At 41.3% G+C, this 17,370-nt stretch overlaps 1 protein-coding gene across 3 annotated transcripts in view; it reads left to right on the top strand.

Annotated features, from left to right (window-relative positions):
* Nucleotides 1–17,326, top strand: part of mta3 (metastasis associated 1 family, member 3) — a 31,498-nt gene extending 14,172 nt beyond the window's left edge. Inside the window, exons 13-19 of one of the 3 annotated variants that reach the window (XR_014875628.1) lie at nt 926–1,083; nt 4,533–4,755; nt 6,429–6,521; nt 6,649–6,810; nt 7,135–7,242; nt 7,402–7,433; nt 7,515–7,917. Coding sequence is in view for 2 of the 3 variants with exons in the window: in XM_085169680.1 (XP_085025806.1) it covers nt 926–1,083; nt 4,533–4,755; nt 6,429–6,521; nt 6,649–6,810; nt 7,402–7,433; nt 7,515–7,633; nt 14,243–14,414 (959 nt within the window). In the remaining variant the exon portion in view is untranslated. Of the gene's footprint in view, nt 1–925; nt 1,084–4,532; nt 4,756–6,428; nt 6,522–6,648; nt 6,811–7,134; nt 7,434–7,514; nt 7,918–14,242 lie in introns of those variants that run through there. The other 2 variants (XM_085169680.1, XM_085169681.1) reach the window with 2 other exon arrangements.
* The last annotated feature ends 44 nt before the right edge of the window (nt 17,327–17,370 follow it).

Genomic DNA, 17,370 nt, shown 5'->3' with positions numbered 1-17,370 from the left:
AACAAAGGCCCAGAGAGCGTTTGATGACCCTCTGCAACCACCGATCACAAAGAAGGGGAAAAAAAGTATTTCCCAAACAGACTGAAAGTGTACAGACTCTGCTTCTGGTTGTGTAGTGCCATGCAGTTTTGCTGCTGCTCAGGGAAGGGCTGGCATATATTTGTAGGTAAATCTAAATCTTGCGTGCAAACTGCAGGCAACTGTGGCAGTCTGCTAGCAACCAAAACAAACCAATCGCCCCAAGGCTTCTGGTGCAGCAGTGTTTAACTCTTTGTGACCAGTTTCACCTTAAATTAACCTGTTGGAGGATACACATTTTTTGCCCCTTGTCAACAAAAATCTAAGTAGCATAAAGTGCCTTCAACATAACTGTTTCTGAATTCTAACAATCCACTATAACACAAGTTGCAAGATTCTCTGGATATTTGACTTTTCAGTAATAATAATTCTGCTGGACATAAAAATCTGTCGGCAGCAGACTTCAGCTGATGTCACATTTTATTGATGATATTCATTTTTGTGTCCCTTGGTGGGACTCAATTGCACTGAGAACTGGGAGAATTGTAAAAATTATAACCTGAGTTCTGCTTATTAGTTCTTGAACACATCCTAACATTCCCCTTAAAATCTACTGTAAAATGTAGAATATCTTTAAAAAAATGCTGACAACTAAAATTATTTGATGGAAATGATAAATCTAAATGCCTAATATCTGCTCACTTTGCAGTACAATGGACTTGTGCACTGTTTCATGTTTGTAAGCACTTAAAGTCAGTAGCAGGTATATAGTGTGACGTCTTGTGTAGTGTGAATATTGATAAAAATCACACAGGGAAAGATGGAGATCAATATTCTTAGTGTCTTGAGACCAGTTTTTTTTCTGTCATCTCTCTAACAAGTGTTAATGGATTCCATACATTAACAGCCATGCAGTCAGCCCAGTGGTATTCATGGGGGCCTCCAAACATGCAGTGCCGTCTGTGCGTCTCCTGCTGGATGTACTGGAAGAAGTACGGTGGTCTGAAGATGCCAAGCAGAGCTGAGGGTCCAGAGGAGAGGACCTCACCCACTCCAGCAAGCAATGTAAGCTCAGTGGAGGGTACAGAGAAGGGTTTCTGCAGGTCCTTAAAACATGTTCATATTGGAGTTAGACAAAAACAAAGCCTTTGAAACAAACTTGTAAAAATCTGTACCTCCTGTGTGATGCAGCGTTCCTGACACTTTCAATTTGGTGACACATTTTAAGCTGTTCTTTTGGCCACAATTTGCCTTTATTTTAAGTTCAGACACTAGAAACCAGCTAGCTCCTGGCCCTTTCACATCACTGATGAGGCATTCCCAAAAAGATAATCTTAAGCTGTGGTAAAAATGTTCTTCAACTGGAATACAGCTGGTGATGGTAGTGTGGGTTATTTTGGTGATCCTCTGCTAGCAGAAGGTTACCATAACCAGAAGCTTGGAGTAGATGGAGAACTGGTTCATGTGCCTCTGTGTCAGAGGTGGGCAATCGGTTTTCTCAAGGAGAAACTGAGAACACAAGAATCTTGGTCTGTTGTGGAGGGCTGTAACGATAAGCTGATCTCCATTCTGCTCAGTATTCATTTTTATCTCTTTATAAGCTATTGGTGCAGCCCTTCATAGCAATCCCAGTTTCTCGTGGCCTCTTGGGAAGATTAATTACCCAGCCGTCCTCTATGCTAAGCCCCTCGTTGGTGCAGAGCAGAACGAGGGTTACCATTGCTAGCTGCAGTCTAAGATGAAGGAGTTGGAGTTTAGCTGCATGATGACTCACCGGAGAGGTTGCTGATTGTGCTGCAGTAAAAATATTTTTAAGGGACCATCAGGCACTCAGTAGTTTAACCCGTTTACGATCTTAATGTAAATTTTATGGATGCAGTGACAAAATATCAAAATATCCAGACGTAAAAATAATAGTAGTCCAAGAAAGTGGCTGATGGAAACCATAATAGAAGCTTTTACTAATATCAGTCTTCATCTGAAAACAATGGCTTTGCTTCTGTTTCACAAAACAAGCTCGATTGCCAGTTATCTAATGCAGCGGTCCTGCAATAAATCCTCTCAGGAAGGTTGTAAGGCTTGATTTTTATCTGTTTTCAGAAGGCTGCTGATTCAACTTTATGGCCGTTTTAGAGGCTGTAATTATCCGCTGGCATAAACGGGGCGGGCAAATGATTAGATTCTCCTCACTGTATTACACAATACAGTTCAACAGCACCACGAACAGTAGCCTCCACAGTGACGACAGAGTGAATTAGACTCCCCTCTTTGAACCACAAAACAGTTTTGTGTTAAATATGCATGTTTTTAATAATAAATAAAAGTAAAATCTAATTTGTTTTTCAGATTTTTGGTAAAGCCTTCAAACCAGCCAATGTGAATCTTTTGATAATGGTTTTTCAAAATAAAATCCAATATTACAGAAGCTAGTGCAGTGATTATCAAACCTTTTCTGGCACCCCCCCACCCCCCCCCCCCCCCCCTCCCTCCAAGAAAGCCACCATTCTACATTTTAAACTAATAGCCATTGTTAATAAAACCAAATCCAAGTTAAATTTTGGTGACATAAAGGTCAGCATGATATATACAGTGGGGCAAAAAAGTATTTAGTCAGCCACCGATTGTGCAAGTTCCCCCACTTAAAATGATGACAGAGGTCAGTAATTTGCACCAGAGGTACACTTCAACTGTGAGAGACAGAATGTGAAAAAAAATCCATGAATTCACATGGTAGGATTTGTAAAGAATTTATTCGTAAATCAGGGTGGAAAATAAGTATTTGGTCACCTCAAACAAGGAAAATCCCTGGCTCTCACAGACCTGTAACGTCTTCTGTAAGAAGCTTTTCTGTCCCCCACTCATTACCTGTATGAATGGCACCTGTTTGACCTCATCATCTGTATAAAAGACACCTGTCCACAGCCTCAACCAGTCAGACTCCAAACTCCGCCATGGCCAAGACCAAAGAGCTTTCGAAGGACACCAGGAAAAGAATTGTAGACCTGCACCAGACTGGGAAGAGTGAATCTACAATAGGCAAGCAGCTTGGTGTGAAAAAATCAACTGTGGGAGCAATCATCAGAAAATGGAAGACATACAAGATCACTGATAATCTCCCTCGATCTGGGGCTCCACGCAAGATCTCATCCCGTGGGGTCAAAATGATCATGAGAACGGTGAGCAAAGATCCCAGAACCACACGGGGGGACCTGGTGAATGACCTGCAGAGAGCTGGGACCAAAGTAACAAAGGTCACCATCAGTAACACACTACAACGGCAGGGAATCAAATCCCGCAGTGCCAGATGTGTTCCGCTGCTGAAGCCAGTGCATGTCCAGGCCCGTCTGAAGTTTGCCAGAGAGCACATGGATGATACAGCAGAGGATTGGGAGAATGTCATGTGGTCAGATGAAACCAAAGTAGAACTTTTTGGTATAAACTCAACTCGTCGTGTTTGGAGGAAGAAGAATACTGAGTTGCATCCCAAGAACACCATACCTACTGTGAAGCATGGGGGTGGAAACATCATGCTATGGGGCTGTTTTTCTGCCAAGGGGACAGGACGACTGATCCGTGTTAAGGACAGAATGAATGGGGCCAAGTATCGTGAGATTTTGAGCCAAAACCTCCTTCCATCAGTGAGAACTTTGAAGATGAAACGAGGCTGGGTCTTCCAACATGACAATGATCCAAAACACACCGCCCGGGCAACAAAGGAGTGGCTCCGTAAGAAGCATTTGAAAGTCCTGGAGTGGCCTAGCCAGTCTCCAGACCTCAACCCCATAGAAAATCTGTGGCGGGAGTTGAAAGTCCGTGTTGCTCGGCGACAGCCCCAAAACATTACTGCTCTTGAGAAGATCTGCATGGAGGAATGGGCCAAAATACCAGCTACTGTGTGTGCAAACCTGGTAAAGACCTATAGTAAACGTTTGACCTCTGTTATTGCCAACAAAGGTTATGTTACAAAGTATTGAGTTGTATTTTTGTTATTGACCAAATACTTATTTTCCACCCTGATTTACGAATAAATTCTTTACAAATCCTACCATGTGAATTCATGGATTTTTTTTCACATTCTGTCTCTCACAGTTGAAGTGTACCTCTGGTGCAAATTACTGACCTCTGTCATCATTTTAAGTGGGGGAACTTGCACAATCGGTGGCTGACTAAATACTTTTTTGCCCCACTGTATACTCAACCCCTTTATTCCCTTTTTATTGGAATTTTTAACATGATACACTTTTGGGGGTTTTTTGAACAAAATTGTCTATTTTTGAGTTTTTATGCTCAGTGCAGCTCTTTGATGCGCACATATGCACTAAGGCTGCATTTAAATGAAGATGTGTTTTTTTCCCCCTGCAAAAATATAATCATTCAACTGAAGTTCCCATTTGTTGAACCATCTCTGACTTTTACATTTTCTGCCAGATGTCAAACTGATTTAATTTTCTTTTGTGTTTTGTTTGTTTTTTTGTTTGTTTTTTCCTTCCTTTCTGTCCCTCCCTCGATCTCAGGAGTCTCGCTCAAGGGGTCACGCTCCCCGCCAGTCCAACCACATGGTGCCGATGCGAAACAGCAACAGCCCCAAATCCTCCATGAAGACCAAGCAGGCTTTCCTGCTGCAGGCCACCCGCCTCACCAAGCTGGCCCGGCACATGTGCCGTGACATCATCAGGCTGCGCCGTGCTGCGCGCCGGCCCTTTGTCCCCATTAACTGTGGGGCCATAAAGGCAGAGTGTAAGAGCTCTTTCAATTCCTCCTAACTTCTGCCACATGGATACACATACACATCTCCAGACAGAACACAACATACAGAGACACACACCAACACACACCTCCCCTCACCCGACTGCCCCACCATCAACCCCCGACATCTCTGCTCGCCTCTGCCCCACCCACCCCCTCCGTCTGTCTCCTTTCTGTTTTTATTATAATTATTGTTATTATTATTTTGTTTTTTGTATTCTCCCCCCCGTTTCCAATAAAGACTGCCTGTCCTCATAACTATGAGTTTTGATCATCTTTTCATTCGTGTTTTTTCTTTATTTTTATTTTTTTTAATTCTTTTGCCTGTTATGTTTCTGAGTCACTTTGAACCAAAAGCCATTGTTCGAGTGGTTAAACAGGGATACACGCACCCACACACATGCGCGCACACACACACACACACACACACACACACACAGTGACTGAAGTCGCTCCTGTCATAATGAATAGATTGTAACAGCATCCAGTAGAAGTCTCGTCTGAGCCGTATATATTTGCTGAAGTTGCTGGTAGAGGAAATGTATTTTATTAAGAAAAGCTCTATTTTGCACGGCGCTCCTGGTAAAGGTGTGTCCAGTCTGTGCTGTTATGACTGAGTGAGTTGTCTCAGCCACATATGTTCATTGTAAATACTGAACCTCAGCTTCACTGTCTTTGCCATCACCATTTTTAAATATTTTTTTAATTTAAACTTCTTCTTTTTTTTGCACATGCGTTTTTCCCTCCTATTGATCATGTGTGTATCTGTGTACAAGACAAAGTGAACTGTTTGGATTGATTGTGAGCTTCAGACAGATTTGGAACCCTGAAGGAAGGAAGGTGAAGAGAAGACTTGGGTATAGCTGCTGGCTGCATCGCCCCTAGTAGATCAGGCCCAATCATAAGGAGTCCAGATCCCATTTGGGGATGGACCTTTTGCCATATTATTCACTCAGCTAATTTCCTGTGTTTCAAATCATGCAATATTCATATGAATCCACCCTGTCTCGTATATCCTGTGGACAGGATTTGCCACTAAGACTCATTTCTCGCCTTCGATTTCCCCTCCCTCATCTTTCATTCTCTAACGACTGTTGCAATATTCTCATCTCATCTTCTACCTCTACTTTTTTTTTTTTTGCTCTTTTCTTTCATTGCTGTGTGAATGTGGAGTAGACCTGCAATAAAGTCACACCTGAAAGCATCTTTTCCGAGTCCTTGTGCTTCATGTGTCTGTGTTCTCTGTCCATCAACTCCACCACACTCAGAGGAAGCACAGCGGCACCCCCGCCTCCCCCACTCCTCAGCATGGACTCAACCTCCAGTGCCTGCTGTCATGCCGTCTTCATAATTGAATGTATGTGTCTACAATATGTTTTCATGCATGTACGCATGTGCTGACATCTGTATGCGCATGTGAGAGGCGGGGGAGATTTCTCCTCCCTTAGAGCAAGTCGCTGCAAAATACCTCAGTCATTTGCTCCTTTGCATCAAATCCTGCATCTTGTGGTCTTTATCCATAATCATGTACCTGAGAAGAGGCCATCTTCATCTGCATGAGATGTTCATGTTGATAAACGGATAAATAGGGTTGTTTTTTTTAATTTAAATACAGGGAGAAGAGGGGATTGACACAAATTTCTGTGTATGTGTGTTTGGTTTAGACATGTTAAGGGTGTCGGAAGGGCAGGGGACTCGCCTACCTAAAACCAGAGCCGCCCAAAGGAGCACTCTGACTAGTGTCCTGCAGTTTCTAGGTAAATGAACACGCAGTCAGTGTTTGAGCAGTAGGAGTCTAACCCATTAAGCCAATAAAACATGAGCAGAAATAACTCAGATGGTCTATAGGAGCCACTTCATGCACCTCCGGTGTGTCTTTTCCAGAGTCCCGTCCAGCAACCCACGCCCCTCGCTCCCACCGCACCCCGGGCCTTCAGACGCCTCCCCCTAGACGCCTCCTCTCCTCTCTACCACACGGGCCTCACGGCATGCTGGGAAAACGCAGCTATCATCACCACAGCAGGGCTGACCCAGACAGGCGCACAGGTACATCACAGACTCTTATTAATCAGTAAAAAGAAAAAGAGATCTGATTTAATCCCACAAAGGTAATTATTTTCAGATTTGCTTAATTTAATCCTGCTCAAAAGCAGAAAGTCCATTCTGTTTAAAGCCCCCCACATTCAAAAGAAAAAAGAAAATGCATCCTTTCTTTCTTTTTTTTTAAGTTGCTCATAATGTGAATTAAGTCTGGGGAATAAATAGTGTTGATATCCAATGTTTTGTTATCCTTATGCTTAATAAAAAATCCAATTAGTAGGAATACATCTGGAGTTGATAACCTTTTCTGCCATTTCTTATCTAAACTAGCTCGTTGGAGAGAATGACAACTAATTCTAATGAAAACGAATCAGCAGATGGGGGTCATTTGGATAATTTGGATGGTTCAACTTCAGTTTGACACTTTGTTTTTTATTGGTAACTTCACTTTTTTTTACTGAAATTGAAACACAGTCATTTGTTGCACAACTTGTAACTAGGACAAGAAATAAAACCAATCAATACTACTCGCAACTGGCAGATTCCCTCATGTGTACTTTGCCTCTTTCTCTCACTGCTGTGGGTTTGTTTTTGCAGAGAACCCAGGTACAACAGGTGGACCTCTCATGGTAGGCTTATTTTCTATTTGCTTTACACTTCCTCTACAGCTGCATCGACTGCTCTCTAACGTTCGGATGTATGTTTTGCAGCATAACGGCCGCAGCAGCAGCAGTGGAAATACCAGGGGAGGAGTGATGATTCGCAAGAGGCGCCCTAATTGGATTGACGCTCCCGATGACAGCTTCTTCCTTGTCACACGGGAGACCAGGTAAGCAAAGGTGACCCTTTCTTGAATTCTGCTAGGCTTGTTGTGTGTGTGTGTCTGAAGGAAGATGCTGACAGCTGAGCGAAAGCAGATGACAGGAAATAGGCTGGGACAGAAATGCACAGCGAGTTATTTTTGTCTCATGGTGACCTTGAGACAGATGCAGAATGCACATCAGCTCAAAAGGATACAACACAATGCCCTAAGAGTGCAAACACATCAGCGCATCATTCAACACTGTTTTGACCAACTGGATGGAAAATTTGGAAACTGAACACACTCATGTCTTATTGTACTATCTTTGGCGGGGGGGGGGGGGGGGGGGGGGGGGTTTAAGGGGTTTTGACAACTTTAAAGGATTTTAAATCAGTAAGAAGCTTGGGCAGCACAGTGGTGTGATAGTTAGCACTGTTGCCTCACAGCAAGAAGGTCCTGGATTTGAAGGTCCTTTCTGTGCAGATGTTCTCCCTATGTCTGCGTGGTTTCTCTTGGGGTACTGTGGCTTCCTCCTGCAGTACAAAGTCCCCGCTGTACCCCGCTTCTTGCCCTATGGCCACTGAGATAGACTCAAAACCCCTCCTTCGAATTAGATACATGGAAGAAAATTAATGGATCTATAAATAGTACAAATTTCATGCTTGATTTGCGTTTTTAGGCTTACTATATCTAAATTTGGCCCCTTTCACGGTTTGTTAAAGTTTGCAGACTGTGGGGAGTGTGCAGTGCATAAGAGCCAAAGTGCAACAGACCAATTAACAACAAGCTGTATATTTACTGATAAAAGCCCAAATGTTAAACAGATGTTATTCAGACACCACAAGAGAATATGCAGGTAAGTAAACAGAGACTAAGGAGAAGAATTGGACTATTTTACATACACATGGGCTAATCAGGGGATTACCCCATGACCACAGTGTGGTAATGAAACACAAGTGAAGGTGAATCACACAGCAGAGGACAATCACTGACAATGAGGAAGGGAAGTAGAGCTAAAGAGCAAAGATGGAAGACATAAGAGCCTGATAACTAAAAAAATGACAGTTTTTAACTGGAAACAGTGAAACGCAGACACACGAACAAACTAGAGCTAACATGTATCCAGAACTGAAGACTCACAGAAAATCAAAACTAACAGTAAAGAGAGCAAAGAAACAAACAGAGAACAACAATTCCAGTTCAAACCTTTGAGACTAGTCCCATACTTGGATTCAGTCAAGGATGTGGATGCATTTTTTCCCATATAGACATTAATCTTGTGCTTCACTGTGAATTCAATTCAGTTTTATTTATATAGAGCCAAGTCACAACAATAGTTGCCTCAAGGCGCTTAAGGATTTGTCTCGGTCAGATTTCTGGTTATTTATTTATTGCTGTCTGATTCAGTTCAGTTACCTTTTAGCTACATTAGCCCTGTGGGTCTGAGGGTTAGGTGGTGCAGACATTCAGCTTCCCAAGGGGTGAATGTGAATATCATATCCCACTTATGATGAATCCTCTCATAAGCACAAGCATGTCTTTGAAGGCACGGGTGAAAGATGGTATACTTTCTGAAGATTTAATCAAAGTCCAGCTGAAATGTAAGATTTCATGGTGCATTCAGGTAATTTAATAAAAAAATTAATAAATGCGATTAACTGTGCCATAAACAGCTGTTCAAAACATGCTGTTTCATCATCCTCCAGCTTTTCAGCTGAAACAGCCTGCCATTGATTTTGTTGCTGTTGGGTTTTTTCTGCATTATAAACAAATGTTTTTAAAGCTTTGAATACGCGTATACATTTTTAATTAAAAAAAAAAACAGTTCATTCAAGTGTATTCACCTTCATGGTCTGTTTCTTTTTGCGTTGCTTTAGCCATCAATATACTTTTTTCTACATGACTGAATTTACATCCATTTACATTTTCTTTAAATGTACACATGCACTTTCCCGCATGGACTCATACACGTATGTGTGTGTTCCCATGTGCAAGAGAAAGATGTTCCTCCATTAAGCCTGTGTCTAAATGAGCCATAGCGCTCGGCTCTCACAACCGCCCTCGGACCACTGGGGCTAAAATTAGAGGAGGCTAACTGGTGCAGATGGAGCCTGGCACCGTTGTGCCCTGAGTGGAAATATCATTACCACATTAACCATGGCTGCACTTGCATGAATCACTCAGTTACCACCAAGGCAACATGGCCGTGTGAGTGGGACAGCATTGATCTGAATTCTGCACCCTTTGTTTAATTGTCTCCTAGTAGAGACAATTAATGCCTTTCTGAACAAAATGCATTAATAGATGTGCCCTGAAAAGTTGGTGCTAATGAGAAATGATCAGAGGTTTCATCAACTCCTTTTCTTTGCCTCTCCTTCTCTCTGAGTATGATGAAAACACAGAGTATAGACAAGGGGTCGGAGATGTCTCCCACTCATTCGGAGATGGGAGAGAGATAAATAGAAATGAAAGTAGAGATGACAAAATGTGTTTCATTTTAGGTGACGCAGTGGAGCGTCATTAAAACAATTCTACTAGTTAGGCAATAAAAAATTTGAAACTATGGATAGGAAAATGCAAAAGATATGTTTTTTTTTTTTAACTTTTTAAAATATTGTGTATTGTGCAATAATCACACAAGAACTGGACTTAAAATCAGCGGCAGCAGGTCTTACAGAGAGATCCATCCAAATGAAAGACTTTTTATTTGAATTGCCATCATTGTGTCTAGAGGAGGTCAGGAAAAAAGCAAAACATGGAGTGTCTACAGCTATTTGTAAAATATGCTGGAGGCTTTGTCATGGTTTAGGGCTGCATTTCAGCTAGTGGTGTTGGGCATCTTGTCAAAGTTGATGGCTTTGTAGATGCAAAAAGTACCGTCAGATTTTCATCCACCGTGCAATGCCATCTGGAAAGGATCTACTTGGCATGGCTTAATTTTTTAGCAGGACAATGATTCCAAAATCACTGCCAGTGCAATAAAAACATACCTGGATAGAAAAACAGAGAATAAAACACCATCAGTCAAAGACTGGCACCCCCAGGGCCTGGACCTCAACATTATTGAGGCAGAGGTGGATGAACTCAACTGAAAATGGAACAAAAGGCAGCCAACATCCAAAGCATGTCTTTCATGTAGCCCAGAGAACTATTCCTGAAGACTACTTAAAGAAAGTACAAGAAAGTAAGCGAGAACATCCTCTGGGAACTATGATAATCTTTAGCAATCTTTCATGGCTTTCATGTAAAGACTGTATGTTAAAATATTTTGTTCGCATGTAAATTGCATTTTACACTCAAAGTATAAACCAGGTATAAAGAGCCCACTTTTACTACCTTTTAATGTTTTCCTCCCTTGAGGTGACTGCAGTCCATGAATAACCAGTAAATATGAAACTATTACACCACTGTTCCTCATTTCTTTCATTGCTGATAAAAAATAGCACTCCAGTGACTTTTTCCCCTTATTTAATTGGGAAAAAAACCCCATATCATTTTGGTGAGTAAATGAATGGCAGCTGGTTTAATTCCTGAAATTGAATACTCCCAAGATATCACAAAAATCATATGTTTGCAAAGAGAAATTGCTATAAATTGGACCTAATATGTTTTCCTTATTTTCTCTCATATATCCTCACCAAATACTTTTGTAGATACACCTGTTTAATTGCTTGTAAATCTCTAATCAGCCAGTCGCATGACAGTAACTCGCAGCACAACTTTCTGAAGTTCAGATCGAGCATGAGAATTAGGAAGAAATGGGATTCAAGTGACTTTGAATGTGGTCGGGCTCTTGTGCCAGATCGGCTGATCTGGATTTTTCCAAAACTTCAGTTTCACAGAGATTTTCCCACACGACCATATCTAGGGTTTACATAGAATGTAACTTGGATAAACACTCAACAACCAAGTTATAGTACAATGGTAGAGTGTATGTAAAGCTAATCCTTGTGAACCAAAGGCTAGGGCTTTGGTCTTCATGATGTCTTAGACAAATTGGTTATCCCTAGATTGGTCATCTGAGGCAAGGAAGCTCCACCCAACTGGTGATTAAATCTTTTGCAGCCAGTCAGAAGAAAACTAGATTAAGGATAGAAAAGCTAAAACTAAGGGGCTTACTTTAAACTATGAATCATGATAAGCTACTATAGTAGAATCCATGATTAAAAATAAATGGCAAATGGTAAATGGACTGATTCTTATATTGCGCTTTTCTACTCTTCCGGAGCACTCAAAGTGCTAAATATGGAGCTGGAAAATGAGCATGTCTCATTTCTTCCCCAAATTTGTCACATTATCCTTCAGAATTTATGGATTTGCCTTTGGAGAGGCTCCGAACTTCCGAACTTCTGAACTAAGCAATCAAACTGCAAATAAAATGGATACACAAGCTTCACAGCTAAAACAGCAAAAATGGTGCTTAAAGTGCTTAACAATGCCTGAGTATTAACAGTGTTATAATATCATATATCGAATAATTGTCTATAGCGAAGCGTCAGAAATGGGGAACATTAGGATACAGAAGCAGAGCAAAGCAGAATATAAATGAGACAGGCTGATATGTTTGAGGATAGATTTACATGTTTGTCTTCTTCCTCCCAACAACCAGATGAACAGACAACCAGCAGAGATAAATCCGTTCTGTTTTCCCCCGTGTTATAACTGCGTGTCCTCTAACTTTGAGCCATAGCACACGCATGCGGTGCTCAGTGTCAGGGTATACTGTACTTGAGAGATTAGTGCGGAGACTCTTACATGCACATTCAGACGCATTTCGTGTTGTTGGATGTACTGGCACATAATGTACTGTAATCTGCTCGGTAGGAGATCCCTGTGGTTTGGCACATTATAGTTGTGCAGTGCAGCGGGGATTTGGAGGCAGCTGGTGTGTTTTGCGTTCACAATACAAGACAACATTTACAGCAATAGGAAAGGGGAAGAAAATGAGATTGCACAAAGAGCTTTGCTGTGCATTAAGTCTCAGACTGCTCTAAGGGAACCATGAATAATCACCTATACATTGTGGTTATGCACCTTGCATTTGTCTCCATTTGGATTCAATTAGCGCTCCGTCCAAGACTTGTGAGTGTGTCCCAAGAATCTGGGATTCTTTAGTGCCTGTGGGTTGTAAAAAGTGCTTTCCTGTCACGCCGCAGAGCCCACTGCAGTCTGGAAATTACCTACAAAGCCCTCTACGAGCCAGAAAATCCTGCAAAAATGTTCTCCTCTATTACTTCATAACAGACACGTGTATTTGTTCTGGTGCTCGGAACGCGATGCACTCTCCTATAGTAAATCTCTCGAGATGAGAAGAATCTAGTTGTATCTAATTACCTTCTCAACCGCCTGGATCGGCAATGTATTGCCCTCCAGCTGAACTGTGCTCATATTAAATCATTCAAACTACCCTAAACTTCACAGCTTTCTCTCTTTATGAGATTTTTCATCTTCGTGTCTTGAACTGGCTGTTTACACTTTTCTACTTAAGTTGCGCTGATCAGAGAAATCAGAAGCCATTTTCTTGCCATTTAAGAGACACTGCTAAAACCAGAAATCAGATGTTGACTGATGATTACATTTTTTCCAACCAAACAACCAGATGATTAACAACCATTAGCGCAGTATGGCAAGACCACGGTGATAAATCAGCTGTCTCATGAAGTCAGTTTCATAATTTGTATATTTGGGCTCTATGTGTTGATGCAGTCAACATGAGTAATCGTCTCAGACAAGCATTATTTGCAGGCTAAGAAATACATTCAGAAGCCACTTTATTAAGTACACCTACTCATCTGCTTGTTACTGTACAATCAGTCTGTCACATGGCAGCAATTCAGTGCTGAAGTATTAGTAAAAACATTTTTTGTTGTTGTTTGTTTTGTTTTATTTATTTAAGGATTTTCGACTCATGTTGAGTTGAGTGATTATCGTTTCCCTGACCCTTGAGGCAATAGTTGGATTAGCTGCTGATATTTGCATTTTTAAGCAGTTAAAGTACCAAAGGTAAATTTACTTATAATACCATTTCTGTAAAATGTAGTCTAATGGGTTATAACTGCTGACATTGCAGCTTGGCTTGCTAGGGAATTTCCTAGGGGATCGATAAAGTCTTACCTATAAAATTTACCAAGTCTTTGTATTATTAATCTGAATTTGCAAAGTCAGTAGTGTCGATTGTTAGAAAAGGTTGTAAAAATAAAAGATGAATATATAGTATGGACATAGCCAGTCTGATGTTGAGCACAAACTGCACCACACAGTATGCCATTTTTTCAGATTACTGCATTAAAAACATTTCAAAATCCTACAAGCATAGTTGAACTGCTGCCCAGGTGTAAACATGTTAATTTTAGCTGCAAAGTTGTGCATTTTAACACATGAGCAACCAGACTAACCAACTATGAAGCCAGTCTCTGGTAGTCTTTTGTAGAACCGAGGCACTTAGAAGTTTGCTTCAGACCTGGAGTTGAATGAAAAGCATAATATAAGCCCCTGAAATATGGCAGAGAGGAAGCATAAAACAAGTACCAAACGCCTAAGATCAGGAACATCCTTTTAGTTTTATTAATGCTATTTATCTCTGCATCCCTGTTTCTTCTTCACTCATCTTGTCCCATGTTGTCTCCATCCATCTAGGCGGGCTCGACGGATGTTGTCTCGCTCCCAGCTGAGGCACGCTTGCCGGCAACCTTGTGAGCAAATCACCCTGCGCAGGGTCTCCCAGGGTCCACCGCAGGGGCTTGTCCTCGCCCCTCCACACCCTCACCCCAGCCTGAGAATGCGAGGCCCCATTGTTATCCACGATTGATCGGATATGGACTCTCCGACCTCCACTCCACCTGCACTTCTGCGTACACACTAATGAATTCTCACCACCTGTTCTGCCATTAAATCCTCAACCCCCCCTTTACTTTTAGTCCTAAAAATACCATTGTATCCCCTGACAACACTTAAACAACCTGTCTAACTGTTTGGCAACAAAAGGATGCAATGAGCTGCAATGCAATAGAAACATAAGCCTGACCTGACTGCAAGTGCTGCCTGTCTTTACTCCCCTGGGGATTACATTTGTATATGTATATACTGTATCTGGGTGCACGTAGAGAGCGTGCTTATATATATGTGACCCTATCAACCAACACATGAGGGAGTGGTCCGAGCGGATGTTGATGTCCGCTGTTTTTAGTTTTTACAGGATGGACGTAACCACAGGACTTTGTGTGACCTTTGTGTTGATGGTGAATTTTCGTGAAGTTTTATCAGTTTGTATAAAGTTATTTTGGGCGGGGGCATGGGGGCTTGACTTAGTGTGGGGAAGGGGTAGCGCTGCATTTAAGGGGGAATGGGGTTCTTTTAATATGGGTATCAAGACACAAGTCCACTGCTAACATTAAAAAAGAAAATGCACTATACTGAGATTGGCCATTTAAGACACGACTGCTATAAACTGTGTTTTAGTTTCAGTCATTCACACACCTCTTGAAATCTAAATAAATGAGCTGGAATCAGTGTTGAAGAGAGATGAGATATTTAAGTAGGGTCTGTTTCTGGCTCCATATTTCTATTCTTGGACTATACTGAAGTGGTTTTGCATCATTCACTCAGGCTCAAAATGAGCCTTGTATATCTTATGCTGGGCTTTGGTGCAGATTCTCACAAGCAAAGTAAAGCATTTTTATCTCCTCTCCTGTTCAAGCCAACTTTTAACTGATTGGCTGCTTCTTGCAAACAGAACATCCTAAAAGGAATTCAGAGTTAAGAATGGAAAAAACTGTCTCGAGCATAAGCTTTTGTTTCATACACACACACTTGGCATGTTTAAAGGGGTCATATTATCAGTGTTGCTGATATTAAAAGTTTAATAAGTAACGCCTGTGAGCCAAATGCTCAGTTTCACACAGTTTTTCCTATTCTTACTGTGACAACAGAAGTCCCGCCCACCTGTTGTTCAAACCTTCTGTTTACGAGGGGTATCCAATTAGAATAAGATAGCTTACATGGAGCGGCGACACAGTTGAACAACTTGTTTCACTCAGAGGACGGACCACGGGCTGCAAAAAGGATCAAATAAATATAAATAAGGATTATTTTGAGCTGCTTTTATTAAAAGATACTTTAGTAGTGCCCGGGAATAGAAATACGGACTACAAATGAATAGAACAGATCCTCTTTAATATGGTCATGAAACTTGTAATTTCTCTCTCTCTCTCTATATATATATATGTCATAACATAAAAAAATGCATAACAGGCCCTCTTAAAACCAACAATAAAAACAACAAAAAATGTGTATAATTCTACCTAAGAAACTATGTTACTCATGATGAATCTGCTTGAAGTATAATGAGGCAGAGAAATTAAGAGCCAGCTTGCATCAAACAACATAAACCTCCCACATAAACCGCTGTATAATATATTGTATATGTCATTACATCACTGTAAATTGAACTCATCTTCTTTCTATGGCCAGTTCTACCTACCTATCCCAAACATGGGTACTAAAGCACTTCCATTGCAGCAGAAAAGGGCATGGATCCGTCACATTTCCCTCAAGGCTGTGATGTCCCGGCAACTTTTTGAGGCATAAAAATACATGCGGCTTTGCCAGCAGCTGTTTGCTATGAGCTAACACCCTCTGCTTTTTGTTCTTTAAAGCTAACGCTTGCATTTTTACTGATTTCAAACCTCTCTCCCCCTGCTGTACCGCCAAATTGCCTCAAAAAGCTGTCCGCCAGCGCATCCGGGTGTGTTTATTCTGAGTTTTAGAACTGGCATTGCCGCCGCATGTCTTTGAGGTGAGAGCCTCAGCTGACCGATGGGTCACTTGATTTCTTCTTTCAGTCAGAATGTTTATGTTAGTGTTTCCTGTATGTCATGTGTTGAATTATGAATATGCTGAGACCAATAAAAGAGAAAAACAACGCAGTGCCAGATAATGGTGTCCATTGTCAGAGAGAGTCATTTGGTGGTGTTATACACTCACATTCTGCCTTGTCTACCAGCCGCCTACTCCATCTCTCTGCCTCTGTGTGTCTGTTTGTGTTGTTCTCGAGAGGGTGGGTTGTATATGATAGATGGGGCCTCATACGCACTGTGGCCTGCGTGAGGGCCATAATATACCCCCACAAAATATGGCAATTTGACACAGAGGTGAAGAATGAGGAGTGTTTTCAGAATATAAATCATGTTAGTGGGAGCACGCAGCTTTCTTTGAGTGACTTCACTGTGTGTACATGTGCACGCTTTGTTGCACCCCCGTTGTTCTGTTTAAAAAGGTTTTTAACCTGCAGCTTATGCTCCCCCCACAGCCTGCAGCTAGAGAAGAATGACCACAGTTAGTTGTTGCGATTGTTTTGATGCTTTCTCAACCTATGTTTTCTATGCGATCTGTAGAAGATTGAACTTGACATGTTATAATTTGCTTTTCCAGCTACAGGCATGAAGGATTTAGTAATAATATTTCACGGCTGCTTTCGTAATATCCGTAATAGCTACAAACTTTTATCTTGGCGCTAATTTTGCATAAGTATATAGATTAACAAAGATCATTCCCCTGTTTAATTGCTTAGCTCCTCATTTCAACATCTAATAGAATTAATTAACCCTTAGATAACATTCATGTCATGGTGACGGCATCAGTTTCTCTAAAAGATGATTCATTTTCATTTCTTTTAAATGACAGACATTGAAAAACTAATTTTAATCATCTTGTAGGAGTGATGCATGCTTGGTGTCCATGCAGTTAAAAGACAAAAAGATCTGAAG

The sequence above is a fragment of the Neolamprologus multifasciatus genome, chromosome 8 (genome assembly GCF_963576455.1).
Source record: "Neolamprologus multifasciatus chromosome 8, fNeoMul1.2, whole genome shotgun sequence".
In the NCBI taxonomy this organism is placed as follows: domain Eukaryota; kingdom Metazoa; phylum Chordata; class Actinopteri; order Cichliformes; family Cichlidae; genus Neolamprologus; species Neolamprologus multifasciatus.
This window is presented reverse-complemented; position numbering and strand designations above follow the sequence as displayed.